This window comes from Montipora capricornis, chromosome 6 (genome assembly GCF_036669925.1).
Source record: "Montipora capricornis isolate CH-2021 chromosome 6, ASM3666992v2, whole genome shotgun sequence".
In the NCBI taxonomy this organism is placed as follows: Eukaryota; Metazoa; Cnidaria; class Anthozoa; order Scleractinia; family Acroporidae; genus Montipora; species Montipora capricornis.
In genome coordinates this window covers 1646323-1673699 of record NC_090888.1, presented here as the reverse complement: position 1 = coordinate 1673699, position 27377 = coordinate 1646323, and the positions used below count along the sequence as shown (strand labels likewise).

Below are 27377 nucleotides of genomic sequence, written 5' to 3'. Positions count from 1 at the left end.
TTGCGGGCAATTTTCGCATTTGATGGACTGGAGAGATCTGAGCATTTTCGCTCTTCTTCAAATAAATTTAGCCATCGTTAAGCTTCTTGTTAAGAGTTGCCAACTCTAAATAATGTTGTTTTGCTATTCATACATTTTGTGAACTGCTTAAGTTCGTTCAACATTAGAGTTCAAACACTGAAACACTGCCCCTGGCAGTTCCATCGGTAGTCATATTTTTTGTCTCACATTGTGCCATTTACGCATGTGCGAAATTGTGGTCACCGCGATCTTGAACTCTTTGGTTAAAAAATGGATAATGAACCTCTTAACCCGATGGCATAGCGGTAAATACAGAGGATACGTAATCACAAACGTATGATGGTGCTAGGTTCGAATCTCAGGAGTGGCATAAATAAAATGACCTACAGTCTCGGACAAAACTGTTGAAACACTTGACAATACCTTGCCCTCCCACAATGTTGTTTTGGAAAATGGGTTCAGAAACTCGCGTTAAAACAACATTGTGAGGGAGAGTAAGCCGCAAAAGCTTCAGTTCTGTATAGTCGTGTACTGTTCCAAGGAATTTTGTCACAGACTGTTGGTTGAAAACCATTTTAACCTGAATTTAATTTCAACCTGTAAGATATTTGTGTGAATTTCACAGATTTCTCTTATTTTTTCATTGAAAATAGTTGCATTCTATTGCCTTTGAACATTATTCTCTGGAAATTTAATTTAATTTTGTTGAAATTTTTTAAGAGTTAAGCTTTTATAGCAAAGACCGTTGATGCTTACCATAGCAATATAATTGGTAAAGAATCTTGTCTCGTGTGCAGATTGCAAATAGTTGACAAGCTTGTGAAATAGAGCAATTTTTGAGGTACGTACAACCTCAAATGTGATAAATTACATTGGATCGAATTGGAGCTATACAGCAATACTTCGCTGAGACCAGATCTATTCCTTAAGGTGATTTAAGCACGCCGGGGCCTGGGCCAGCCTCTCTCTCATGTTCAAGTGTACCGCGGTATATGGGATCAGTTTTTTTTTGGGCCGTTTTAACTAGACAGGGGAATCGCACTGTATCAGTTTTTTTAAAGATTTATCTGGTATATCTCGTTTGCGTTCAGGTTTATGAACACTTGTCGATATCTGAAATAGCCATAGTGTGGCATCTCTCCAAATCAGGATTATTCAAGGATGCTAGTTCTCCTGTATTTTGGTAAATAGGCTCAATGGTATTTTCGTAGGTTGGCTGTTCATTTTCACTCGCAACGTCTTTTTCCAAAACGGACTGTAAATCATCAGAAGCTTCGCTTTGATTTGCCACCATGGAATTTCGCGATGTCTCTGGATGACTAAATCCCTGGTTGACAAATTGTAAAGGAACATGTTCTGTTGACGCTTGCGTTTCAGCGCCCGAAAGGTTCTGAGAAGGTGTACCACTTTCTGGGCGCAGATATATAACGTGTTCGTCAGCTTTCGAGTAGATGGAAGGGTTATCCCTCCTTTGTTTCTGCCACCCAATGGGACGAAGGATGTATCTTAAGTTGTTAGAGTTTCTTCGGTTTCCTTCGTCTTCTTCTTGTTTGCATCCTCTTGGGTCTTCAAGGCTGTCGGTTGGGCCTCTGCGTAAGCGAATGTCGTCCAGGTTGCGACGAATTCTCTTCACCATAATACAAAGGCACATCAAAAACACACACAAGACTAAACAGCAAGAGCAGGCCACCGCTGCCAGGATTAAGGACAAGCGCCAACTCTCCATTCTATCTGAAAACATAAAATGAATGGACAGTAGTACATGTGGTGAACTTGCAAAAACTGGGGTGCAATTTGAAGCATTATAAGCAAATCAAAAGAGCTGTTTGTGGTTCAATGAACATTCTCGGTGATATTAGTGACCGTTCGTCACTTTTCTTGAGTTTCTCAATGAAATCCAAAAAAATGTCCTGCCGAGTTCCAAACGTGATAACATCAATTTTTCAAGTTCCAATGTATATCCAACTTTCCTTGGATTAAAAAGTCTTTTTTATAATAGCAGCTTGTTCCGGTGTCAACCATCTTGTTTCATGATCGATCCAAATGCAACTGGTAAGTCCATCTTTTTAAAAGCCTTACAGAACAATTATGTTCTGGTAAGGTGTTGAGCTACTGTTGCATTTCGGCGATATACGGCATCATCAGGAAATGATGAGGCCCTAGACCGTCTGATCAATGCCGTAGTTCGTCGAAAGTTACAGTAGGAATAAAGTGACAGCAGCTCACGGCGTCACTCGAACAGTTCATACATCAAACGTCCCATGACTTATAGAACTAAGAGATGTTTTTTAGTCATGAAAGTAATATTTTTTCGGTTTTCTAGTTTTCTAGTTTATTATACGCCTTTCGCCTTTAAAATTCTTAATCTTTCTTCGAAGATATTAGCATAATTGGTTGCTATCTGTAATTCGAAGTCAAATAAAGGTTCTTACTTACTTACTTACAATAATTCAGTTATTTACATCGATCCATTTTAGCGACTGCGTGACCACAATTGTGACAATCTGTGTTACGACAAGCCTTAGGCGGAAATAGAAAGAAGTTTATAATTTGCTGTTATCGTGGAGTCCATATAACTTTTATGGCAGACTTCGGTAAAACAAAACATTTGCGAAAGGCGAGATTACAATTTAAACCTGAAGATAAAATGGTGTCAAAAAGGATCGCCTTGGCTACTTGGCCTTGGCTACAAACAAAAGACTATCTCACGGTTTTGGTTTGTTAATCGATGGCAACAATAGCCCTATCATTAGCAAGCGATCGACGGCGAATTTAGCATGTACAAGAGTCACGAGAAGATGACCCATTATATGCCATTACCTCCATGCGGAAATATTCCGAACTAGAAGGGAAACTCGACGAACGATTTCGCTACACTCTACAAACAGAATCATGCACCTTACAAATGAAACTATATGAGAAAAAGAAAGACCTAAACTGATGCTTGCATCCTTGTTGAGCTTAGATCCATTGCTATGTTCAGTAATCCCCATCTGCAAGTCGAATTCAACGAAGATCTCGCGACGATTGAAAGTAAGAAACCTGAAACGACTTACCTTTATTTGTTGAGTTCCTTGAGGAAGACGCCCTCGCCACGCTGTAGCAGTTATTGGCGAGTGTAATTGATAGATGGACAACTGCTACCGAGCAGAAAAAACAATGTCAGGTCTTAAAATGCAACAGGGCCAAGTATTTGTTTCTGGGTGAAAGGCGTTTGTAACGGGTTAATTGTAACGCTATCTCGACTTCCTCGTCAAAACTCAGTTTTCTCGTCTATTTGTCTCACATATGCAAAGTCCAACCCGATATTCTGTCGTTATTCCCTTCAAAGATTTTTGCTTTCGTGATCGCAGTGAGAGCAAAATTCAATCACCTCAAAGGGAATAACCCATCTTCTGTTTTTCAACCAGTTACGTAGGGTTGACCCCTTTTGTCATGTTAATAATTTTCTTGCATTGCGATTGGTCGAAAACGTTCGATTTCACAGACTGATGCCTTCTGTTGGACTCCAAACGGAAATGCTTTCGGTTTACAGATTGACTTTGGCAGAAAAGGCTTATGTTTCGTCCGTTAATTATGACTGATAAATAACAAAAGGTTGTTCTTTCTCTTATTCCTGTGTGACCATGTATTTTGTTTTTTATCGTAAGCTAAAATTAATACAGTTTGTCGTTTTGTGGGTCAATATTTTGACTCACAGTACCTGACATGGTCAATCTCGCTAACCGCGAATTCCAGTAATGTTGTATTTTCAAGTCAGTATATTGCTTTCAGCGTTACTTCAATAACTTGCCCTTGCCATACTTTTATTCTCACAAAATTGTTTATTGGCGTGGAATTTGAACACCTTCACCTCTTCTGACCTTTGCTGAAACCGCGCTGAAGCGAACAAGTATGTTGACATGATAAAGTAAGACATGCTTGTCAGAAATTTACAAAGTGTGATTGATTCTTAATTGTCATCGTGCTATGAAAGAGCTTTGCAAGTAATTTGTTATCCAAGGTTGGTTTTAGTTAACAATATGGCAGTGGCAACGTATAAGTAGATATCTAAAACCTGTCTGGTATGTGTACTATGCGTGTTTCATAGCGGCTTGATCAAACAAAACAGACACAAAGAGCAACATACTTTTCAGAGAGGTTGTCACGTGAATCAACGGCTAAATAAAGGAATCATAATTTCTCGTTTGAACTGTTTCGGCTCCTTATTGTGATTGGTTTTTTTCTCACTTTGTTTCTGAGGCAGCCAGGCGTTTGGGTTAGGGTTTTATTCATTTAGGCCTGCAGCAGGCGCCGGCTCTTCCGTTGGCACGCGGTCGAAATATAGGAGCTTGGTAGTTTACTAGTTTCGAAAACCAAGCCCCTATTTTTCGGCCGCGCGCCATTTTTATCGGAGCTGAGGAGCCTGTTTGCAGGCTAAGCTATGTGCTATTAAAAGAGATGATGAAGTAGACAGTTGTCACTGATGGTTGCATGCAATAGTAATTGACAAACACAGCAAACAGTCTATGTATTTCGCTGCCCGATATCTCGACCATCCTTTCATAAAGACTTGGGTCTTCCCCGTTTTCGAAACGGAAGGAACAAACTAATGCATTGGCCAGGTTAAAGTGGATCGAACCTTAGGTTCTTCTTCCTTGATAAATCGTGTTTAAATTATCTTTTTGAGTTTCGCTCTACTGAGTCTAGAAACTTCAAGATACAACGAGACGTTGATTATTTCATCATTTTTTGAACTGGCAACTTTTATGTCTGTTATAATTTCTTATTGGGGGTTTCCGGTCTCTGAAATTGAATTGACTTGCAAACAATATTTGATTCAAACAATCACCCACGATGCCTATGCTTTCCGACGCGGAAATGAAGACGATAGAGCGTTTTTTGTACCTTGAAATGCCTTGTGTCAGTTGTCGAGACAGTGGTTTATCTGGACAAAGCAGTAAAGAACACCCTGTCAGCTGCTTCTACCAGCTCAAAAACAAATGGAATCACACAAACATTTTAGAGCTCGTGGTGCTTTATATTCAAGCATAAGATCAAGTTTTTTCCTCACGCTGGCGTTTTTTATCAGGCTTACTAATATTCCAGAAGGGGCTCATTAGCTATAAAGGTTACAACTTTTAAAAAATGACAAACGTAAAGATATTTATGTATACACACGTATATTCTACTGTGACAATATTCATGATAAATATAGAATACAAATAATCATATGCCTTAATATAAGACACATTATGACATACTTTACTGGAATAACAGGGTAACACTTACCGATAGATACTGAAGTAATCCGAGTTGCATTATGATAAATGAAGTTCTTTCAGTATAAGAAAGTATGCCGGTGCCGCCGTCCAAAAAAAGGCATGATAAAAACTTGCATGTGCATTTTAGAACAACATTGTGATCTTTGACCTCGTTTTAGTACAAATATCATTGACTGTACCAACTGTACCGGTACCTGCCTCGAACCCCGGCTCGAACCTCGTGCTGCCATTATTTCAAGACGTCTGTAAAACGCAATAAACTGATGTCTATCTTCACTTGCCACTAACTTGACTATAATAGTGACTATTAGGAGCGTGCGAACAGAAAAAGAAAAAAGCCAAAGGTTTAAAGGAGTAAACCTCTAAATCACATCCAGACAAAAAACGTTTTATCTGCACATCTTCTTGTGTAAGATAATAAATGTCCTCGCTCCTTTGATATTATCTTTGTGTTAAACTGCAAGACTGAGTAATCACATAAATATAATAAATTAACCACATAAGTATTATTTGCTAATTAAAAATACTTTTGTATTTTTAGCAACGGGTATCTAATAAATATTGTAAGTTAAGCATGCGTAGATGAACTTTTGTTTTCATAATTTTATAGTCCAATATTTTTCTTAACTTTATTCTGAAAAATTATCCCTCTGGCAAGTTAATAAATTAACCATTCAATTGTGAACGGAAGATCTTGAAACTGCAGCAAAGGCAATACTGAACATTTAGAGGTGATCTGCCAATTTCCTATCCGCTACAAGCTTAAGTAGGATTGCGATTTTCAAACGAAAACTGCCTACATTCCGCACATTCAAATTGTTTTTTGATTCAGAATATATTTATTATTATTTATATTGGTCTCATTATTGCAAAACACGACGGACTGGTGTGTTTAGCAAGTAACTGAGCAGTATTGGTCCAATGATTGCCGTGTATCGGGGCATAGTGTCTATCTTGTTTAGTGAAATCGTATAAAATTCTTTTAGATAGCCAGCACGGGGTCAGCATTTGTCATGCTGTGGTAGGCAAACTCACTTCTCCGAGATCTCATTCCTTTGCTTGGTTACAATACATGTAGTTACGCTGGGTAGCTATTTAGTTCAAAGCCTTCGTTGTAGTGTTCTACCGATTTCTCTGTTGGATTGCTCTCATGCGGCTTAGTTTGTTCTGGTTTCTCTTCCGTGTTTACAACAAACTCTGGCGGCAATGGAGGGCCAGACGGACGACGCAACACTGTGATAGATTCACCAGGTTGTGCAGTCAGGGGCAGAAGATGGTTTCTTATAGGCAGAGAATTTGAGTTGCTGCTTTGAGAGGTTTTCACTATAGGCATGTCCCTAATCATTTGTCGTGTTCGTCTTAATTCCACAGTGAAATAAACCACGGCTACGCATACGCATACACAGGCCACAATCGAGAAGATAAGTGCAACGAGACTCAATACAGTAATTCCAGTATCCATAGTTGAAAGATCGCTCATTAGTTCCTGTAACTGAAAGGGTGGAGTAGAAATATAACCGTGATAATGAGACAACAACAAAATAGAACTTAAGTCATCGTTAAGTAAGTAAAGACGGGAGCGAAGAGTTTGCCTTCATCTTTGTTATCAAGTGAACCGTTGAAGCGCTTCAAAGAAATTATAATAAAAAATTGTCATCCAAACAGAGTTGAAAGTCCAAATGAACATGCTCTCTGATTTGCCAGTTGTCTTGCACTCGTTTTTGACAAAGATATCTTCGGCCGAATCAAATGTAACTGTCACTGACCTATAGATATATATATATATATATATATATATATCAATTAAAGGTAAGTTTGGGTCTTTTTCACCATACTAACAGTTAACTGATAATGTTACAATTCTTACAGCATGAACTAAGTTGCAAACAAAATGTACTAAACTATATGCATTACATCTTTACTAAGAGATCTTTTATAGTTTACCTTGGACTGTTGTTTTCGCCTGGATATCATACAAAAGTTATATCCAGCTCAGATCAGCGTCGAGTGTCTTCTTCATCGACTTATTATTGCAAAAGAATCACGCCTGATCGCTCATGCGATCAAATTGCTTCATCGCTGGATGAATAATAACTTGTCAAATCATAATAAACCATCGCCTTTTCATTTTCGATTCAGTCAATAGCGTTCTTATTGTCAGACGTCACAGGCATTGAATACATTCGCGAGCAGAGGGACGGGAAAAATACCTCCCGCGCTTTTCCGGCTTTCGAGAATTAAAGACTCGCGACACAAGCTTTTAGCGCATTAGCAAACAAGTATTGTTTTGATCACTTGTTCCTTTTGTTGTGATAAGACACAAATTGGTGGCAAGTTAATGCGCCAGCGTCGAGTGTATGGACAAGACCATCTGAAGTAAGAAAGCGAACGATAGTTATTTGAAAGTTACTTTTGAATTGCGCCTATGTTGCGAGGGGACCACTTTCACACTAACTGACCAAGAAGTCCTTGAAATAACCTAGCAGTATGACACAGAAGTAATAAAATATTTCAAATAAATTTTATCGGAATTTCAGGTCAAATATAGGGGATTCGTTCTCTCACTTTATATTCTTGTGGTGTGAGAGAGCAAAGTGATGTTTGTCAAAAACAATTACTTATTGGCTCGCCTCTTTTACCAAGCTGATAATGCCTGGAGACCATCGTAACAGAATGAGTATTTTATCGAGTGCCATGCAACGCGTATAGGCGCGGAATTCCGCGGGAATAAAAACATCCCACTAACTAGCATGATAGCTATGCTTTATAGGACTTTCCTGTCCATACGGCTATTATTAAAGTCGTGCAAATGCGTCAAAGGTTTTCGCTGGTAAAGGAACTGATCACAAGTAAGTTGAGGACTTAAATCTGTAACTGTACAAGTCATACGATTACGTCCAAAAACCGCAATGAGCCAATCCTTCTGAATATTCTGCCTTATCTTGATAAGAATTCACCAACTTCTAAAGTTCTCTCAGTTTTGCCGGATAATTTCTGACGAAGCTTTTCTGTTTAAGGTGGCTAATTTTCAAGTTTTGTTCTTTCATTTTATGCTTACATGTTACTTTCGAGTTACTGTATATTAATTTCGGTTATTGAAGTTATAGCGGTGTCGTTTGTCTTTTCATTTTAAATATCAAACACTTCCCTTATGTTAACGTAAAATGGGCCTTCCTCTGTGGGGTTATCATAATGCGTGGCGGAGTCTTGCCCACTCTTCTTTGTGTTTTGTTTGACGTTGACGCAAGTTGCCTGAGGATAAAAAGAAGAGCTCTTCTTTTTGCTGAAACCAGAAGTATTCTCATCAATCTTTTCGTAAATGTCCTCCGAGGTGTCTTTATTGCCCAGATCTAACCTGTTGCTGAAACTTGTCCCTATGCAATCGTAATTCGGTGTCAGCTGTTCGCCACATCTCTTTTCTGCGTCTATGTCACGCTGGCTCCGTGAAGCGTTAGTTCGGGCTCTCCCATAGTGCTCAGACTGATCTTTCGCTGATAAACGCTGAACAACCGAAATTTTTCGTCCTTCTTCATCTGGCTTTCCCAGAAGAGTGACCTGTTTAGATTTTTCCTTTGGAAGCTTTGCCTTTGCAGGCTTTGGTTTCACTTTTGGTTTGGACTCAGAAGAGAGGCCCTTTTGAGGTGCGTCCTCAAAACGAGGTGCTCTCTTTTCCAATGCCCCGGATGAGCTTTCTTGGTGTAATTGCTTTTCTTCGCTTGGCGGCCTATCCCCGGAAATGATCCCATCGGTGTCAATTTTCTTGCTAACTTTGAGATCGTTGAGAGGTAAATGTTTCCCATTTCTATCTTTTGCCATATTCAATTCTCCACTGTCTTCAAAACGATGAGTCTTGTTTGTGAGCCGGCTTTCTCCTGCAACTGTTCCATCTGGGACAATTTCTGCTTCGACAAGCACCAGGCGATCTTGAGGCTTTTCACTAATAACAACTTGACTGCTTTGGGTACCCTTCAAAGTTTTGAAAACGGTTTTCCTGCCAATATCATCATGAAGACATCCCCCAGTTAAAAGAAGCATTCCTTGACCATTGTTATCATTCAGTTTTGGATCTTGTAATGTGGCATCGGAAGCATCTTTTTTATCATGAATTAATTTTTCTTTTCCTTGTGTTTTTGACCTAGCAATTAAATTTTTGTCTTCTTCGCCTTCAACGGTAGAACTTCCTGTTGCACCGTCTTCTACAAGATCTGCTTCTGCATAGGCAAAGGTTCTGTCGATATTTTTCCAGTTCGGTGATTTATCGGTATCGGCGTTTTCACTGGTAGCACGCTTGTTGCTTATCACCAAAGGAATCGAGTATGTGCTTTTCCCTTTTGTCATACTTTCTACGGTTGCAGTTTGTTTTAAACCCGCAAAGTTCAGTTTCGAAAAAATATTCCTTTCCTTGTATGCTTGATCTGCTTGAAGATGTATTTTTCTCAACCACAAAAAGAGAAACGCGACGAATATCCATTGGAAAAATAAAAGACAGAGAAGCACCACAGAGAGTATGAAGACGAAGTCTTCGTTACTTGACACGCCTCCAGTCATTTTGAACCTAATGGACAAAAAGGCAGCCAAATGATGTTTATCGGTGTGATCACTAGACCATGGTTTGCTACATAAGCCAGCCGAGAACACACTGAGGTTAGCATGTTAGATTGAAACGGCACGAATTTATTTACCAAACTGCGACAAAATTACTGACCATTTCCTCTCTCATTTTTTCTACATTTTTCATTTTCCTTTTTATTCCTTCGTGTTTTCATAACTCGACATTATTTGTCATTGTACTGGTGTAAATACGAATTTATTAGGTTCATATGCGCATCCGTGACCCAAAGAAAAGCTTGTTATTTTTAAGCCGGAATTCCTATAAATGTATTGCTGTCATGTTACAATTCAAATACGTCCAAGGGGCGATTAGGAATATAAAACTCTACTTTGATTGTTATTTGTCCATTTCGGAGGAACTGAATTCAATATGACCTGTTCATTTCAAACAAAGCCATACCAGATCTTACAAACGCCATTAACTATGATTGAGTGTCTTTTTGTTAAAGTCAAGAAACAAGCTATGGCATGTTTCACCTTTCTCGTGACGTATGGTGCCACAATCTAACCCTGGATCAATAATATTTTGGAAAACTAATGCAACAAGTTTAATTGAAAATCTTGTGGCGACATACATGTAGGAACACTTGAAATGGAACAATGAAATACAAACAATAATGCGAAAAATCCAAATGAAGCAAACAGAGTGGATTTATATCGTGGGGATGTGAGGTCTGTCAAATTACTCGTGCACATTGATGTAACAACTGCGGTGTAAAAAAATTAAATTAAATTAAAGTTTATCGAAATTTGACTCTTTAGTGAGTTTTCCCAAAATTTCAGTCAGTAAGAAGCATTTAAGATAAACAGGGTTGGTTTCTGTCCCATATAACTGAGAAGGCGTTAAGATACTGTTCAGATTTTGCCATGACAAAGGACTTCTCCTTTTAGACGGCCATTAGTCGGGAGAAGGTGCGCAATAGACTCTCATTGCGCTAAACTTTTTGTGCTCTTCGTGTCCTTTTTTCAGACCAAAATTTAGCGCCACAGCGTTGCTTTTAGTTTTGTCGGTTTCATCGACGATATCGACCACCTCCATTGTGAAAGTACAGGCTGCTCGTCACGAAAACAAACTATATGATACTAACCTTTTCTGCCGTTTTACTGCATTATTTGCAGAAGTGAAAGCGTACCAGTTTTCCTCGTAAAAACAAGACCAAGTGCGTGACAAACTTAGCACTGGGGAGGGATTCCCGACACATTTATTTTCTGATGAAAAATGCGTTATCTTCAATCCTAACACAGGGTCAACGTTGTATTTAGGAACCAATCATAATCTCGAGTGATGTCATCTGGATGGCGGTAATCCTTTCATTTCATAGTTACTGAGCTCCTGTTTATTTAAACGTCATAAAAAGTCCTCTAGACCTCCGAGTCAACATATTTCACACCGTGGGCTATTTCGACAAGACTCGATCTCAGAGTGACCAGGGCAGAGTGACTCTCGTTTGCCTTGTTAATTTTGGGAGATCCTTGCACAAGAGTCAAAAGACAGCCCCGGGATTACAAGCAGAATCATTGTTCAACATATAAGGGTTTATCTGCCAACTGTCAGTTATGCGCGATCACACAGGCATGCGCAGATAAACTCGGCCCCAGTGCTACGGTTTGCATGCATGTGAACGGGTCGCCCTAAAAAGAAAGAAATGTGCCCGTCAGTGATAAGATCATCCTTACCCAGAGTTCTTCTCTGTGAGGTGCTTGGTTTCTTTGGCTTTAGGTGGAAGACGATTATTAACTTATACAAAATACAAAAACAACATAAATGTTTTTGCTCTTTGGCCATTTCAATTTCAGCAGGAAAAGAAAACAAACAGCGGCTACAAACATTTCCATTATATACTTGACTTTTAGTATGCTGCAACATACATCATCAAAAGTGACGGTTAAAACTGTTACACGAAAATAATGAAATAATGTGCTCTTTTGACGTGTGTTCCTTATTCACGAACAAGCGACATGTCCTCAAAACCTTGCTCGAGTTTTACAACCAAGAAAAGCCACTTTGTATTTGATGGTCATTATTACGACCAAATCGATGACGTTGCAATGGGTTCTCCGCTAGGCCCGCTGTTGGCTAACATTTTCATGTGTGACTTTGAACAGAAATGGTTGACTAATGCAGATTCTCGTCCCTCCATTTGGTTTAGATATGTGGATGACATTTTTTTGTTGTTCGACGGTGAAGCCACTGCAGCCAGTTTTCTGCATTTTCTTAACTCCAGACATCCTAATAACAAATTTGAAATGGAACTTGAAGAAAACCAGGAGATTCCATTTTTAGATGTCCACATTAAGCGCAATCTCAACAATTTCACAACAACAGTACATCGCAAAAAAAACTTTCACTGGCCTCCACACCAAGTGGGACTCTCTCACTCCAAGAAAGTATAAAATCAATTTAATCCACACCCTCACCTATCGCTGTTTACGCATCTGTTCGAGTTCTTCCTTGTTACAGTAGACTCTCTTCGATGTAAATAACACTCTCCTTCAAAATGGTTACCCAAGAGGCGTTCTTTGTTATCACATTAATGTTTTGAACAGACAAAAGAACAAGAAGATTGCATGATAGGAAGTCCGAGCATTTCAAAGCTCTTACACAAGTCGGTCACGCCTCTGCTGTTGCAGACCATACTATTTCTACCGGCCATATGATCAAATGGGACCATTTTGAAATCCTCGCAACTGGAAAGTCTGACTTGCAGTGTAAAATTAAAGAATCGCTATTAATCAGGGACTTAAAACCCTCTCTTAATGAAAACATTGGTAGTGAGAAGCTTTTTCTTTATTAATTTCTTCCGGAAGTTTCAACTACCGGAAGTTACGATTTTGTTACAATACTTTGTAACTAGTCACCATTGCCTCGCTCAAGTTTTAAAATTCTTGTGTAACAATTTTAACCGTCACTTCTAATGATGTATGTTGCAGCATACGAAACGTCAAGTATAAAATGAAAATGTTTGTAACCGCTGTTTATTTTCTTTTCCTGCTGAAATACAAAAACAAGTTTATATGAAAAATTCAGGTTCAATAACCCAAAGCGAGCGATTCATTTTTGGACTTATTCGTTTTAATCATGATTTCGCCCTCAATCTCGATCAATGAATTCCTCTTTCACCAGCCGTTGTTCAACATTTAATCTCTGGCTTAAATATGAATGTCATCCGCAATCTCGGACAAAAAGAGTTGAGACCTTTCCATTTTCGTACTTTTGGACCATGTCCCTTCTCCTAGCCCCACCCAACACAATATTGTCAGGAAGAAGCGATAATCACCCACCCCTCTCTCGACATTGTTTTGGTAGAGAGAAGCCCTGATCATAAGATTTACTCCCTGAAACAAGTTTTTTTTTTGTCTTTGAAATCTTGGCCTGGATTGTAGTGAAGACATTTTGATCTAGAACTTGTTAAAAATCACTTTTCTTTACGTTGTGATCGCAGTATTTGGTGCAAGTTTTCCTCGAGTACTCGGTTTCCTTGGTCATGTTCTACCGCAACATACCCATCAGCAAATACCCCAGAGGACTATTAATCATCTTTATTGTTATATAGCTGGCGATTTTCCCGCTACAGCGCGCCCATTTATTGGCTAGTTTATGGTCACATGACATCTAACAATGAAACTGTTTCCCGCCAAATGCCATGAGCGGGCAACATTGCGAAAACTATGACGTCAAACGGGAAACAGTTCACTGTTACCCGCGAAATGTTGACCGCTGTTGCACGTGATCAGAGCGTGCAGTTGAAGGTGGCCTGATGTTGTCGCTGGAATCTTCCCGCTTCTTTCAAAATGTTTGACCCATTTGTTTCCCTATATAACAAATCACTTAATGACTGGTCCCTCGGGAAACAGTTCATTTTGTTTCCCTCGAATCTCAATGTTTCCCTCGGCTGCGCCTCGGGGAAACATTGAGATTCTCGGGAAACAAAATGAACTGTTTCCCTCGGGACCAGTCATTAAGTGTTTATTATACAGTGGTGTCACCAGCTCGATTTTGATTGGCTATAAGCACGCAGCTAATTCTTGCTTGCTCTGTTTCTCTTACGTCATACCTACAAACAACAGATTTTATATATGTAGAATTGACGTCATACCTACAGACAATAGTTTTATGCATGCAGAAGTGACGTCACCTGACACACTAACCAGCAGTTTGATCAGTTTTGTCATGGCGGAGCTAAGCTCAGGAATATGCATAATAAAACAATTAATTGAATTCGGTTTTCGCATGTTAGCGATAATTATCAAGGCCTCAGTTTGTATTATTCGCCTCAGCCTTCGGCTTCAGCAGATAACACAAACTTTGGCCTTGATAATTATCGCTAACATGCTCAACCTCATCCAATAATTGTTAAATGTTGTGAAAGGGGGTCACCTTATCAGCACAGTAAGCCTAACTCTTGGCATCGACTTGAATTGCGTTCATGGAGTTATCGCGCAATTCCAGGAGAGGTTTTCCATTGCTGCATGCCTGGCTCCGCTTCTTGATGGTTATTCCAGGCAGCCAGTACTCTAATATATTTAAATAATACCAATTATAATTAATACTAAGGCAATAATATAGTACAAAATGAAAGTGTTTTCTTCTTCATTGCGGAAGCTTGAAACGTCCAGCATGCTCGAAACAACCTTTCTCTTGCCTGGTTATAATCCATTTCAGTGAGGTTGTTTTCCCCACACTCGCTTCATTCGTGCAATCCAAACACTGGTTTCCCGGTGAATTTGGTGTTTGTGTGCTTCCAAATGTTTCACATCAGTTCCTCTTACTCCTCTATCGCTCATTTTCGTCTAGTTATGCCGTTTTATTTGAATCCACGCATTCATATTGCTGCTTTTGCTTTTGTCCTCGTTCTATGGGAACGTCATATTCCTCCTCTTGATCTTGCTTTTCTGTTGGCAAAGTTTCGATCGGAATAAGATAACCAAAGTTATCTTGACGAGGATGCCTCTCGTCTTCGAAGCTCGCGAGTGAATCATGGGTTTCATCGGAAGAGGTCATTTCAAGAAATCCATTCTCATATTTCGGTTGTGAGTCGTAAATCTCAATCGAATCATGTGTGTTGTTATTGTCGAGGAATTTTAGGTCAGTTCCTTTGCGTTGAACCTTATCGGAATGGATGATTTCAAGGTAGCCATTTACATATTCTGGTTGTGAATCAGTAATCTCGGTGTACTCTTCTGTGTTTTGATTTTCGCTTTCTTTAAAGTGGGATCCTGAGCAGGGTACAGCCGACTGGTCACTAGTCTCGTCAATAAGCACTAAGTAGTCGTTCTCGTACGTGATATCTGCCTCGCAAGTGGCATCTTGTTTTCCATCTATCACTTCCGTCGGATCAGTTAATAGAAATGTCTTTCCCGGATCGGCTTTACGATACGCCACACACCTAATTTTCGTGGGGTCCTTGATACTGCAGTAGACTTTCCTTTCATTATTTTCTGAGAAGGTCTCCGCCTTAAATTGGTCACTTGAAGAAAGAACTTTCTCGCCGAGGCCATTTATCGGCTTCATCAGTATTTTACATTTGTCTTTGAACGAAGCCTTTCTTAAATCTGTTTCATCTTCATACGAATCTGTCTTTGCGCATCCATAGGCAAAGGCCTTGTTTTTATGTTCCAAGTTATCCCTTTTTGGAGAGTTCACAATTTCGACTGCCTTCTCCACATGAAGATTAATTTTTCTAAGCCACAAAATGACAGCTAAAGTGATGATCCAAAATAGGAACAGAAAAGATAGGAGACCCGATGACGCAAGAAGAACAATGGTTTCGGCTTCAACTCCAAATGTCGTAACCATACCGGTGCCCAAATTGTTCTGGCAAAAAAAAAAGAACATAAACCGTTAACGCTGAATTAAGGAAGAAGACTCTTTTCCCAATTGAGGAGGAAGAAGATGAGACACTTTAGAAAAGAAGCATTTTGACCTCAATTCTTGCATCAATTACGCACATTACAAGCTATGGCATGTTTCACCTTTCTCGTGACGTATGGTGCCGCAATCTAATCCTGGATCATTAATAAAAATCGAGCACAAAAGGTCTTTTATTTCTGTGGCTGGCAGATTTGAAAAACAAAAGCAAATTTGCATATGAACAGAAGGCCAAGAACTAATTACGGCAAATTCAATTTAGTTCAATTTACTTATTTATTAGCAATGCAACGTCATCACAGTCCTAGGCGACCCGCAATTAGCAAAGCTCTTCTAGGCGGGCCACCTTTCTAAAACAAGTCCTGTATGTCCTAATGATCACATATAGTCAAATAAAATAAAACAAAATAAAATAAAATCACAAAGAACATAAACATTAAGAAATCATGCAGTTACTTACTTAATTAATTAATTAATTTATTTATTAATAATTAATTACAAAGTTATCAAGATACCACAGTTGAAACATGACTAATTGTAAAGTAAAATGATTAGATTTAAATTTAAATTTAGATTAATCGAAGAGTTACTTTAACTAGCGTAAATCAACAATGATCTTCTCTATTTCCAGCCTACGCTCAAACGGGGTTCTGTTTTTGATACGAAGTTTTTTTGGGCTATTCAGGTATTTATTGCTAAACTGACATAATCAACCGGAACTCAACACAAGTTGATCACGTTAGTTTAGAATTACACTTTTAAACTCTTACCGTTATGTCAGTTGTGTTTTCTGTAAAATTCAGGGGCACCCAACGAGAATATAGTTCAAAACCACTTAAACCATGTAAACATAGCATTGTTAAACGTATTTTGGTATTTAAACGGTAGATATAGGCATTTATCCCCTAAAAATTTTTTATCTCTTCGGATTTCCCGCTAGCTGAAAGTCTAGTGATCTGAAAATTATTTGGATCAAAACTTACCTTTTCGAAAATTTCAACCAGAAAAAAGGCTCCTGAAAATTCTAGGTGACCTTTTTAGGGTACAAATCCGTTAAAAATGGGCAATTATACCATTTTTTAGATGTTCGAAAATCCTAGGACAGGCAGGCAAGCAAGAAATTTTACAACAAATGTTTCGAAAATTCTAGATCTCAAATCGTCTTCCGAACAGATATTTTCCGAAAATTCACGCTGGGTGCCCCTGAAAATTATTGGTTAGTTTCAATTTATATGCCTGTAACGAACATTTTAATCTACAAAGGATCATTGTATTGATAATTATATATATATATATTGATTATCTTGTAAAAAAATTTAATGTTACAATCACTATGGCTGATGATGATGTTTGAACACAGGCAGACCATCCACTGTTAGTGGGAGCCGTTCATTGAGATCTGAGCATCAATCTTTTGTTATTTATAGAAGAAATACAGATTTTTTCCAATATACAGAGTTTAAAGCAAATGATTCAATCAAAGTTTGAAGAAAATCATGTTAACTGAGTCATGTGTAGTTTATTTCGCCGTCCCGTGTAGCTACCGTATTGTTTACCTGTACTTCTTCTATAAATAACAAAAGGGTGGGTTGCCTGTGCTTTGAAACCTAAACCTATGAATGGCGTGTATTGTTACGTGTCTCTTTCTTCAAACGATGCCGCTACAAGATCACAATAGTAACCGGGTACTATGCCCTTTCAGTGTGATAACTGGATTATATGCCCTCAGGTTAACTATGAACAAACTCTACATTCTTTCACGTAATCGGCACATGGAAGGCTGCCGGATAACAATGCTTCCAAGGCAGTTGGGTCCACTGGCTGTATCATGAGAAATATTTTTGTGGATTTTCTGTGTACTTAAACTTTGATCTGTTACGTGAAGGTAACAACATGTTTACAGCCAGTCGGAAGTTATTTCAGAGATTTCATGCCCGGCCAGGTGTATGCGCATACGTAGATAGATCCTTTGTTGACTTTCCTTTAATTAAGAACCTATTAAGGGCTTTTCTACTGGACAAATGGCTTTCCTGCTTTTCTAATAATTACGTCTGAGGACTGAAAAATGTCAAATCTCATTAAAGTAGGTAAGTTCAGCTGTAGTCTCGCTGAGCCAAAATTGTTTTAAGCCCGGGGGGGTGGGCACTTTAGGAATTTCTGGTTGGGGATGTGCCGCTGGGACCCTGGAACCTTTAGCCTATACCAGAGTTACAATTGTAGTTCAGCTGAATTGTGCTACCCAATACTAGAGTAAACTCCCACCGATTTTCGTCTAAATTCCGATTCTTGACAGTTAATAATATCCAGAGGTGTTTCATGATAGCCATTTATTGACACTGTTGAGGCTGAGTTACGTAAACTTAAACTTTGCCGATTTGATTTTTTTATATTCTTGAGTGGGAATTTCTGGTTTACTTAGTCTTGATAAAATCTTCAACCGACTGGTCAGTTTCGTGAAAAATGATACCTTATTCTAGACCGAAAGGCTATGATTTATATACTCTATCCTAGAGTAAACTGCTTGAACACCTACCCTTCACAGCGGCACATACCTATATAGTCCATATATGGCAGCATCCCCCACCCCCCCCCCCCCCCGGGGTTTTAAGTCGAAATTTCGCTTTTTCCAATGTTCCCTTTTTAAATGTATGCCTCTCGTGTTACGGGATTCCCACTTTTAACTGCGTCCCAAACAGGAAGTCTTAGTCCGAATTAAGAACAAGAACTGAATTACTTCATTCAGCAAAATAGTTCATCCGGAGAAACAAAGTAGTGGGTAATCAACAACATTCTTACAAGCAAACCGAATATCAGCTGACAATTGATATGCTGAGGACTTGGTGTTCGTTTATATCAGTCAAACCATTTTAATCGGCAAGTTTCACATTTTCTACATCTTTTGCTAAGATACCAACGACACTCTGTAAAACACCATAAATGGTCTTAAATATGTGTAGCCTATTCCCGGCGGTCGTTTCTTTCTATTTTTCGGGGTAGAGGAACGACCGCCGGAAATACGTCTGCGTTTGCAGGAAAGGAAACGAAACGAAACGAACCTTATATAAGCTAGCGCTGGAGCGCTAATATTGGGGGCACTGTAAACTGAAATTAACAATTTAAGCAAATCAAGTCAAATCAAATGTTGGTTTCTGAGGAGAGTGGAAAACCGGAGTACCCGGAGAAAAACCTCTTTTTGCAGAGTAGAGAACCAACAAACTCAATCCACATATGACGCCGAGTATGCGAATCGAACCCGGGCCACATTGGTGGGAGGCGAGTGCTCTCACCACTGCCTAAGCCATCCTATGACCTAAAAAGACCCAAATCGTTTGTCTTTGTTAACATCGGAGTCTTCATATTCATAAATGGCTCTCCCTGTTTTCTTCTTTACTGTGGAATTCATGTGTTGGGTGAGATATCGATAAGGTCAAACAACAGTGTATGATACAGACTGACTGGAAGGTTTATAATACTATTGACTGAACTACTACACTGAGGAAGATTGAGTATACTGTATGAATATATGGGTGTTAATTAATAGTAGGCTCGTGCTGGCGGTTCATTGAGTGAACGAAGCGGCTGCACCTAACAGTTAATTTTAACTTCTCGCTCTATTTCAGTCCCAAAAACTGAACAACTTGAACAATGTAAGGTCAAAGCATTTGATCGCTTCCAAACTGGGAGCAGAACTGACCAGTGTTTTTTGAGTACACACAAGACTTACAATTGCTTTATGATTGTCTGTGATCCTCTTCCAGCACTAATGACTTTTATCGCTGTGTTCTCACTGAAATTTAGTTCAGTATGGAATGATTATGGTCACGTCATAAAAGGTCAAGTTATAATATGAGTAGGGGTATTTTTATCAGGATGCGGTATCCAGGATGCGGCCAACTTAAGAACGTTACTAATGGCAAATTAACCTTGCTGGTGGAATCTCAAGACATCCGCTCCGTTCGTTCTCTTGCACATGAAATCTCGCTCAAGGATCACAATAACCCGCACTTCATGCTGACATACGTGCATTTCTATTATTCACCTGTCCTTAACAAATTGACGTGGTCTCAACCGAATGGCATTGCAGAGGCCATGGGCCATTCAATGGTTTTCAAGGGATGCTGGCATTGTAAGTGTTTTCGTTTGAGTGAGTAACCTCGGGCGTTTTCCATTCGACCAGACGGTGTCATTAAAAGTTCGATAATTTCATGTGGCGAATCGGAACACCATTTTCCAGTTGGCCGCTCGAAACCAATCACATCAACGAGTATGACAGCAATCACACCCGAGGAGGAATGAACCAATGGGAAGGGATTTTCAGGTTGTTCCGAAATTTCTGAACTTCAGGACCACTTCGTTAGGTATGCCCAAATTTTTGAATTTGTCTCCGGAATATTTCATCTTCGGGAAGATGAGTGAGCGTGCTCAGCTTCCGGCGGCTAAGATGGCCGGGCGGCTCTGGGGACGACAATGGAAAATGGCCGTCATGAGATCATAAGAGTTCCTTGGTTCTTCAAGGGAAAATCCCTCAATCGTTTTCGTGGAAGAGTTTTTTGGCTTCCTCTCCTTTATGCGAGGTTATCGTTCTTGTTTTTTAGGAAATGGATTCTTTTCATCTTGGTGGAAGACTGATAAAAAACAGAATTGCAATTCTAAAAGATTTGGAACCTTCGAAGTACTGGAACTATCTCTATCAGGAAGGAATTTTCGATATGGATGATATGGATGAAGTAAAGGCCGAGAAAACAAGGAAGAAGAAAGCAGAGGCGCTGTTAGAGAAAGTGGAACGTTCAGGTCCAGAGGGTATCGCTGTCTTCACTGACACCTTACGTCAAATTCAACCACATTTGTATGACTTGTTACAAAGAATTGGAGATTCACACGAAGAAGGACAGCAAATTCAAAAAGGTAAATTAAAGACACACATATCTGTGGTAACTCTCTGTGATAGTAAGGGAGGTGAAATATTTTAAACAGCTGTTTTAGCATCAGTCATTTTCACAGATTATCCTGATGCATTCCTTTCTGCAATACAGAAATGAGCCATGCATGTTTTGAAATATCATCAATCCAGAACATCAGATGATATTTACAGTAAAAAGAATGCTAAAATTACAATAAACCTGTTCTTAAAGTATATTCTTTAGGACTAGTCCCTTAGCTTTATTCATGCTAGGTAACAATAATTAATCTGGTAGGGAAAATGAGGTCTCCGTCAAGCCTTGCTTATCAAGGCACTGTAATACTTACATAAAAATTTGGTTTTATCAACGGAGTTGATAATGTAAATTGGTCACTGTACAGAGATTCTAAAAGCTGACGTTTCGAGCGTTAGCCCTTCGTCAGAGCGACAAAGATTCGCTCTGACGAAGGGTCAACGCTCGAAACGTCAGCTTTTAGAATCTCTGTACGGTGGCCAATTTACATTATCAACTCCGTTGATAAAACCAAATTTTTGTATACTACTTCCCCACCGACTCAGCACCACAGTTTCTTTAGAAACTACCCCTTCATTCACTGTAATACTTAACCATTCACTGGAGTGCTTAGAAAAACCCTGTGCTTCACAAAGCGAGGGTAAAGTGGAAATTGCCAAAAATTCAGTAAGGATCTGTGGGTTATTATAAATGACCCTTCCATCAACCAACTTACAAGCAACACTAAACAAAGAGCATTTTCTCAATGCAACATTTAAACTTTAAAGGTCGCCACCAATCAATGCTCAAGAGAGAGTGATAGCTAGTCAGCATCAACATAATCTTGCCTAAATTAATTTTCCCCATGAAACAGTGAGAACTTTCTGGTTTCAGTATTTTAGCAGTTTCTGAGAGATTAGATCTGCTTTTCTTGCTAAGTGGATTCATTCAGTTATGTATATTTACATAAATCTCATCAAGTAAAGCTATGACCCTCGCAGGTATGGACGCAATTTCAGCAATTGCATAGAGAAGCCTGAAAGATTCAGGACTTCAATGGGATTTGAACCAGTGACCTTGCGATACCAGTGCGACGCTCTAACCAACTGAGCTATGAAGCCACTGACTTTGGGAGCTGGTCATTTGTGGGTTCTAATTTTCCCGTGAGGAATGAATCAATGAATGAAATGATATGAAAATAATCATATACTGAACTGCGGATATGAAATCAAGTAAAGCTATGATCCTCGCAGTTATGGACACAATTTCAGCAATTGCGTAGAGAAGCCTGAAAAATTCAGGACTTCAAATGGGGTTTGAACCTGTGACCTTGCAAGGTCTCTACGCAAATTATTGCTGAAATTGCGTCTATGACTGCGAGGATCATAGCTTTACTTGATTTCATATCCACAGTTAAGTATATGATTACTTTCATATACCATTTCATTCATTTACATGAATCTATCATTGAATCTTGAATGAATATTGAATCCTTTATCGTCACTAAAAATTGAGGTTGATTGTGATCACGAAGGTTTAAGTCAGTCTTAAAGATGAATAAAAGTCATGTGATCCTGCTTCAAAATCGTTCTACCAGTAATTAAATGTTATCCTTTATCTTACATGATCTGGAATAACAGAATATAGAAAAAGGATCGTTGGTAGATATACCAGTCTGCATAATTTAGGTTTATCATCATAATCTAACCCTAGCTTACTTTTAGTAGGTTTTTGGTGGTCCTGGGGTATGATATTAAACAGTTTAACTTTATTTTTCTTAGATTTAAACAAAATGGTTACTGGTACCTTACCTCAAATCACGCAACGGGTCACTGAAATGCATTTACACATGGAGCCTCGTCCATATGTTCACAAAGGTATTGTCAATATTATTTTTGCTAATTAACTTTGTTTTTTTTTTTTATGAAATACAGCATGCTTAAGGTGAAACAATACATTATTTTGTAAGATGTCAAGTCCAATGTTCCTCTTATTTAAGAGCTATCTTATTTAATAATCAGTCAGATGGTCATCTTTTTCAAAGGGCTAATCTTGGATATGGCATAAGAATTGGAGCCTTTGCTTTAGAATGGGTCACAGGTCACGTGTTTATTCAGCTGAAGTATAAGTCAGAGTGTATATTCAGAACTTCATCTTAAATTACTGTTTGTCCAGAATTCATTGATGGATGGTGTTTTCAGGGGTGTAAAGTGGCTTTCAATGTTGCGTAGTTTTTGAATCAGAAGGAATTGAAGATACAGGCCAGAATTTTTTAAGTCTAGTTTAGGGTGAATTGTGTTGCAAAAAATGCTCTATTACTGGGAAGGTCAACTTCACACATGCATCCAACTTTGCAGAAAGTATAACCCCTCCCTTAAAAGGAAACTCTGAATGCTGTTTCAAGCAACATGAAGAGACATTGTTGAATTAACCAGGAGTTCGTGAAGGTGGTTGTCAACTGCAGCATTCTGGTTGTAGGTATACTGAGTCCTGAAAGCCTAATACATGTGAGAATTAGCTCATCCACAATGTCCCATTTATATTACACAAATAAAAGGTAAGGAAGTAGCTATGCTTTTGTGACAACCATTTCACACATCATATAAAAATAATTAATATTCATGAATGGCTGATGAATATATAGACTTTTTGACTGCAAGCATGCAGCTTGTCATTATTATTACGAACGGACCTCTTTCTTAATGGCGGCCAAATAACATATTCTTCTGTTTTAATGCTAACGCGCCTTTCTAGCCGTGCTACAACGAGCATTTTGTTTCAAAATGAGGGCAGCAGGTCTAATCAACATAAATACAAAAGAATGTAAAAGGGTGGTGGCCATTTATGAAAGTTTCGTATACCGACCTCTGAAACATAAATTGTAATTATTGCTTTAAAGATTTTGGTGTTTTTTTCATTTTGCAGCTCTAGGTCCAGTTGAACATGGACAGGAGGGAAATGGCAGTACTTTTGATAGAAACAGTACTACAGGAGGCCAGGGAACTTTTGAAACAGAGAAAGTAACAAACCAGGATGATGCTTCACCTGAAGAAGCTCTTATTATCCCCCCTACTGATACGACTAAACTTCCTCCACACATCCACCCAGATTCTGATGACGTTTACCCCATGACAGCAAAACCAAGAGGGATTGCTTTAATCATAAACATAGAATATTTTCTTCCCAATAGTGAGAAAACTCAGAAGGAACGCGAAAAAGAAGAGTTAGACACTCGAGTAGGATCAGAGAAAGACCTTAAAGCTCTTCACCGACTATTTGAAGCTCTCGATTTCAAGGTCAGAATCAAAAGAAACTTGACAGAAACAGAACTGCTGAAAACCTTAGAGGATGTTTCTAGTGAGGACCACAGTGCATATGACTGTTTTGTTCTTTGCCTAATGAGTCATGGAAAGGAAGGGCAATTCTATTGCGCAGATGGAAAAACGGCCTCCATAAATAACATAACCAACTATTTCATCAATTCAAGTTGTGTAACTCTAAAAGGAAAACCAAAGCTTTTTTTTATCCAAGCTTGTAGAGGTAACGTGAAAGAGAGAGGCGTTGTGGTAGATTCGCCTAGCACTTATGGTCCACAGGAGGCTTCAGGTGAAGACGACGAAGACAGAGGTTGGTCTTTTTCATTTTCACAGGAAATCGTCCCTAATCGAGCAGATATGCTGATGGCATATTCGACTGTCAGTGGTTATGCTTCATTCAGAAATCCAGTCGCTGGAAGCCGATTTGTGCGATGCCTTGTGGAGGTATTCCAAGAAAGAGCAAACCATGAAGATGTACTCAGTATGCTTACAAAAGTGAATGATGAACTTGGTAAAATGGGTGAAATTGACCAGAAGCAAGTGGGACAACCCACTTCAACGCTGCGAAAGAAGGTTTTCTTTTGGCCAGGACTTTAGGTCCTCCAACTGCAAGTTTGAAAATCTTGTAAGATAAAAAATCGGTTATGCATATGGCCCACTTGCTGTAAAAATTTGTCGAAACTGAAAGACAGGCATATAAACTGCTTCAAATCGCAATAAAGTAGCTGAACACCTAATAACAATGATTGAAACAGCGCACGTAGATTTAAAAGGCTGCAAGGAGCATGTAATTATAGGTGCATGAACTAAATTACTCACGTAGACTCAATACATGTACACGCGAGAAGCACAGTGTGCAACCTCTAACAGCCTACAATTGAGCATATGATGGATGAAGAGATCAACGCCTGAATTCGCAGTACAGCAGTTACCTGTTGGACAACTGAGAAGGAGTATTTGACTGCAGAGATCTAACCGTTGAGACCAAAGTTGAGGTCTATCGTCAATGTGACACACCTCTCCTTGCGTTTGGTAGTGAATCATGGATCATAAACACCTTAAACAGCTTCGGGACATTAAAGGTGGGCAGACGCGAGGGGTCATGTTGCAGCGACAAAAAACTTGTGTAGTGCACACTGAGGCGACATGTAGCAGGGATGTGTAGCGGGGACAAAATCACAACATGTGCACACACATGAAATGTTGCAGGTACATGCTTAAAGGGAACCTCCACTAAAACAACAAAATAACTTTAAACCACAGAACACGATGTTTACAATTGGAATTGCTCAATCTTTTTCCAATGAAAACGTTTGTATTCGAGAAAAATAAATTCCAAAAACGCTTATTTTGGTTTTCAAATTTCCCGGGCGCCGCCATCTTGAATAATTGTGACGTAACTTGGTTGCCCTATTGTTCCAGAACAATCGCTCTTTGTATCAGAACAATAGGGCAACCAAGTTACGTCACAATTATTCAAGATGGCGGCGCCCGGTAAATTTGAAAACCAAAATAAGCGTTTTTGGAATTTATTTTTCTCGAATACAAACGCTTTCATTGGAAAAAGATTGAGCAATTCCAATTGTAAACATTATGTTCTGTGGTTTAAAGCTATTTTGTTGTTTTAGTGGAGGTTCCCTTTAAGTAAGGGATATGTTGCAGCGACATGTCCCCTCGTAGGAACTGATACTGTTATAACTGTGAAACACCAATTTGGGGGTGATTTTGTCCCTGCTACGAGTCCCATGAAGTTCGACAAGTTGAACTTCATGGGATACAGCGCTGCAACATATCGCTGCAACATTATCCCTGAAACATGTACCTGCTCCATGTCCCCGCTACACGACCCTAATGCATGTCGTCTCATTGTGTACTAGACACCTGTTTGTCGCTGCAACATGTCCGTGCAACATGACCCTCTGTGTCTGCCCACCTTTAGAGGAGGCTGGTGTAGAAGATAATGAAATAAAACTAATCAAAACGCGCCTGCGTTGGATAGGACATTTCGCGCGAGGATGGATGATAAAGACCAGTCAAAGGACTTCTGTATTCAGATCTGGCAGAGGGATCTTGGAGAACTGGTCGGACTCTACTTCGATGCAAAGACACCTGCAATGATCGATGCACTCCGTCCTGTTTGGAAAGATGCTCACTGAGTGGAGTTTTGCCGTCAACAATCGCAGCAAATGGAGATTTCTCGTCGAAAAGTCTTGTCAGCGAATTGCTACCAGAAGAAGGGAAGAAAATTCCAGACGTCGAGCTAAACGACACGGGCAGCGAAATGGACGCTCTTGACAGCACTGAGAAAGATTATGTCAATCATGATTACAACATTATAAATAGCTGATGCACGTCCATTACTTGAAAAGCAAAGCTTTTCCACTGGTAGGAGTTTCAGGGACAAGCTTCATTTGAAAAAATGTTATTCATTTGTACAGAATGTTATTGATTTCAACTAATGGGTCTGTACCTGTTCTTGCACCCTTTTAGGAAGATTAGGGGCGGAAGCTCGGTAGATTATAGGGCATAGGAGTTATGCGGGAGAAGCTGTGAGTCGAGTGGCTTGTAGCAAGACGTAACTTATTTAAACAGAAAATAAATTCACCAAAACTAACCATTAATATTTGGTGTCGTGTTTCGTTCAGGTTACGCCTGTACGTAATGTGGGCGATTTAAATGTTTTTTTTTTGTTGTTGTTGAAGATTTTGGGGAATTAAGATCAGGATAGTCTTGAAAGATTTTATAGTTGAGTAGGGGTTATATTGATTTGTGAGAGAATAGCGATCATACAAGCGACAAAATTAATATTTTCATCTCTCCCTTAAATGACACAAGAGTTATGGTGTGTTGTTTAATGAGGAGATGACAAGATATTCTAAAATTGAGAACTGTGGCAGTGATTATGTAATCGTGAGCCGTGAATAAGTTGTTACAGGGAGTAAAACCGACACCACAATCAGGATAAAAACTCAGTGGGAATCAAACAGGACTTCCTAAACAATGCCAAATGACTAAATGCAGCACATTAAACACAAACTTAACTGCATATCGTAAGAAAAATAGTACAGAAACAGCACTCGTCAATCTTACGGAAATGTGCAAAAGTGCCATTGATTCAAAAGGTTTGGTTGGCATCCTTTCTACGGACATGTCTAAGGCTTTTGACTCTTTGCACCCTCCACTGCTGCTGAGCAGGCTAAAAGCTTATTGTTTTTTCTGAGTCCTCGTTAACGCTCATACGGTCATACTTCAGTGACAGAAAATATAGGGTGAAAATAGGGGCAGTGAAGTGAATGAAAAGAGCTGGCTAGAGTTACAAGGATCGACGTTTGGACCGTTGTTCTGGAATATTTTCAAACATGATCTCGCAACTGATGTAGAA

The 27377-nt window shown here is 39.2% G+C and overlaps 4 protein-coding genes across 10 annotated transcripts; 1 reads left to right on the top strand and 3 right to left on the bottom strand.

The window, feature by feature from the left end:
- Window positions 1-594: 594 nt before the first annotated feature.
- Window positions 595-3461, bottom strand: LOC138051264 (uncharacterized). Its single transcript, XM_068897439.1, has 2 exons — window positions 3078-3461; window positions 595-1752 (listed from the first exon to the last, which is right to left on the bottom strand). The coding sequence occupies exon 2, from the start codon at window positions 1745-1747 to the stop codon at window positions 1115-1117; it is 633 nt and encodes a 210-aa protein (XP_068753540.1). The 5' UTR covers window positions 1748-1752; window positions 3078-3461; the 3' UTR covers window positions 595-1114.
- Window positions 3462-7683: 4222 nt separating this feature from the next.
- On the bottom strand, window positions 7684-11172 carry LOC138051262 (uncharacterized). The gene is made up of 2 exons (XM_068897435.1): window positions 10985-11172; window positions 7684-9840 (listed from the first exon to the last, which is right to left on the bottom strand). The coding sequence occupies exon 2, from the start codon at window positions 9831-9833 to the stop codon at window positions 8415-8417; it is 1419 nt and encodes a 472-aa protein (XP_068753536.1). The 5' UTR covers window positions 9834-9840; window positions 10985-11172; the 3' UTR covers window positions 7684-8414.
- A 1684-nt stretch (window positions 11173-12856) lies between these two features.
- Window positions 12857-19598, bottom strand: LOC138051263 (uncharacterized). 2 transcript variants are annotated; one of them, XM_068897437.1, is made up of 2 exons: window positions 19490-19598; window positions 12857-15711 (listed from the first exon to the last, which is right to left on the bottom strand). In XM_068897437.1, the coding sequence occupies exon 2, from the start codon at window positions 15691-15693 to the stop codon at window positions 14692-14694; it is 1002 nt and encodes a 333-aa protein (XP_068753538.1). In that variant the 5' UTR covers window positions 15694-15711; window positions 19490-19598; the 3' UTR covers window positions 12857-14691. The 2 variants fall into 2 exon arrangements, with proteins under 2 accessions (XP_068753538.1, XP_068753537.1); XM_068897436.1 differs by lacking the exon at window positions 19490-19598 and adding an exon at window positions 15821-15862.
- Window positions 17816-26612, top strand: LOC138051260 (caspase-3-like). 6 transcript variants are annotated; one of them, XR_011132753.1, is made up of 5 exons: window positions 19698-19891; window positions 20361-20670; window positions 22460-22555; window positions 23604-25204; window positions 25658-26612. XR_011132753.1 is itself a non-coding variant. In XM_068897431.1 (4 exons), exons 1-4 carry the CDS (start codon window positions 17831-17833, stop codon window positions 24590-24592), a joined length of 1413 nt encoding a protein of 470 aa, XP_068753532.1. In that variant the 5' UTR covers window positions 17816-17830; the 3' UTR covers window positions 24593-25253. The 6 variants fall into 6 exon arrangements, 5 of the variants coding, with proteins under 5 accessions (XP_068753532.1, XP_068753535.1, XP_068753534.1 ...); XM_068897431.1 differs by lacking the exons at window positions 19698-19891; window positions 25658-26612 and adding an exon at window positions 17816-17848 and having other exon boundaries at window positions 23604-25253; XM_068897434.1 differs by lacking the exons at window positions 19698-19891; window positions 25658-26612 and adding an exon at window positions 17835-17852 and having other exon boundaries at window positions 23604-25253.
- Window positions 26613-27377: the final 765 nt, after the last annotated feature.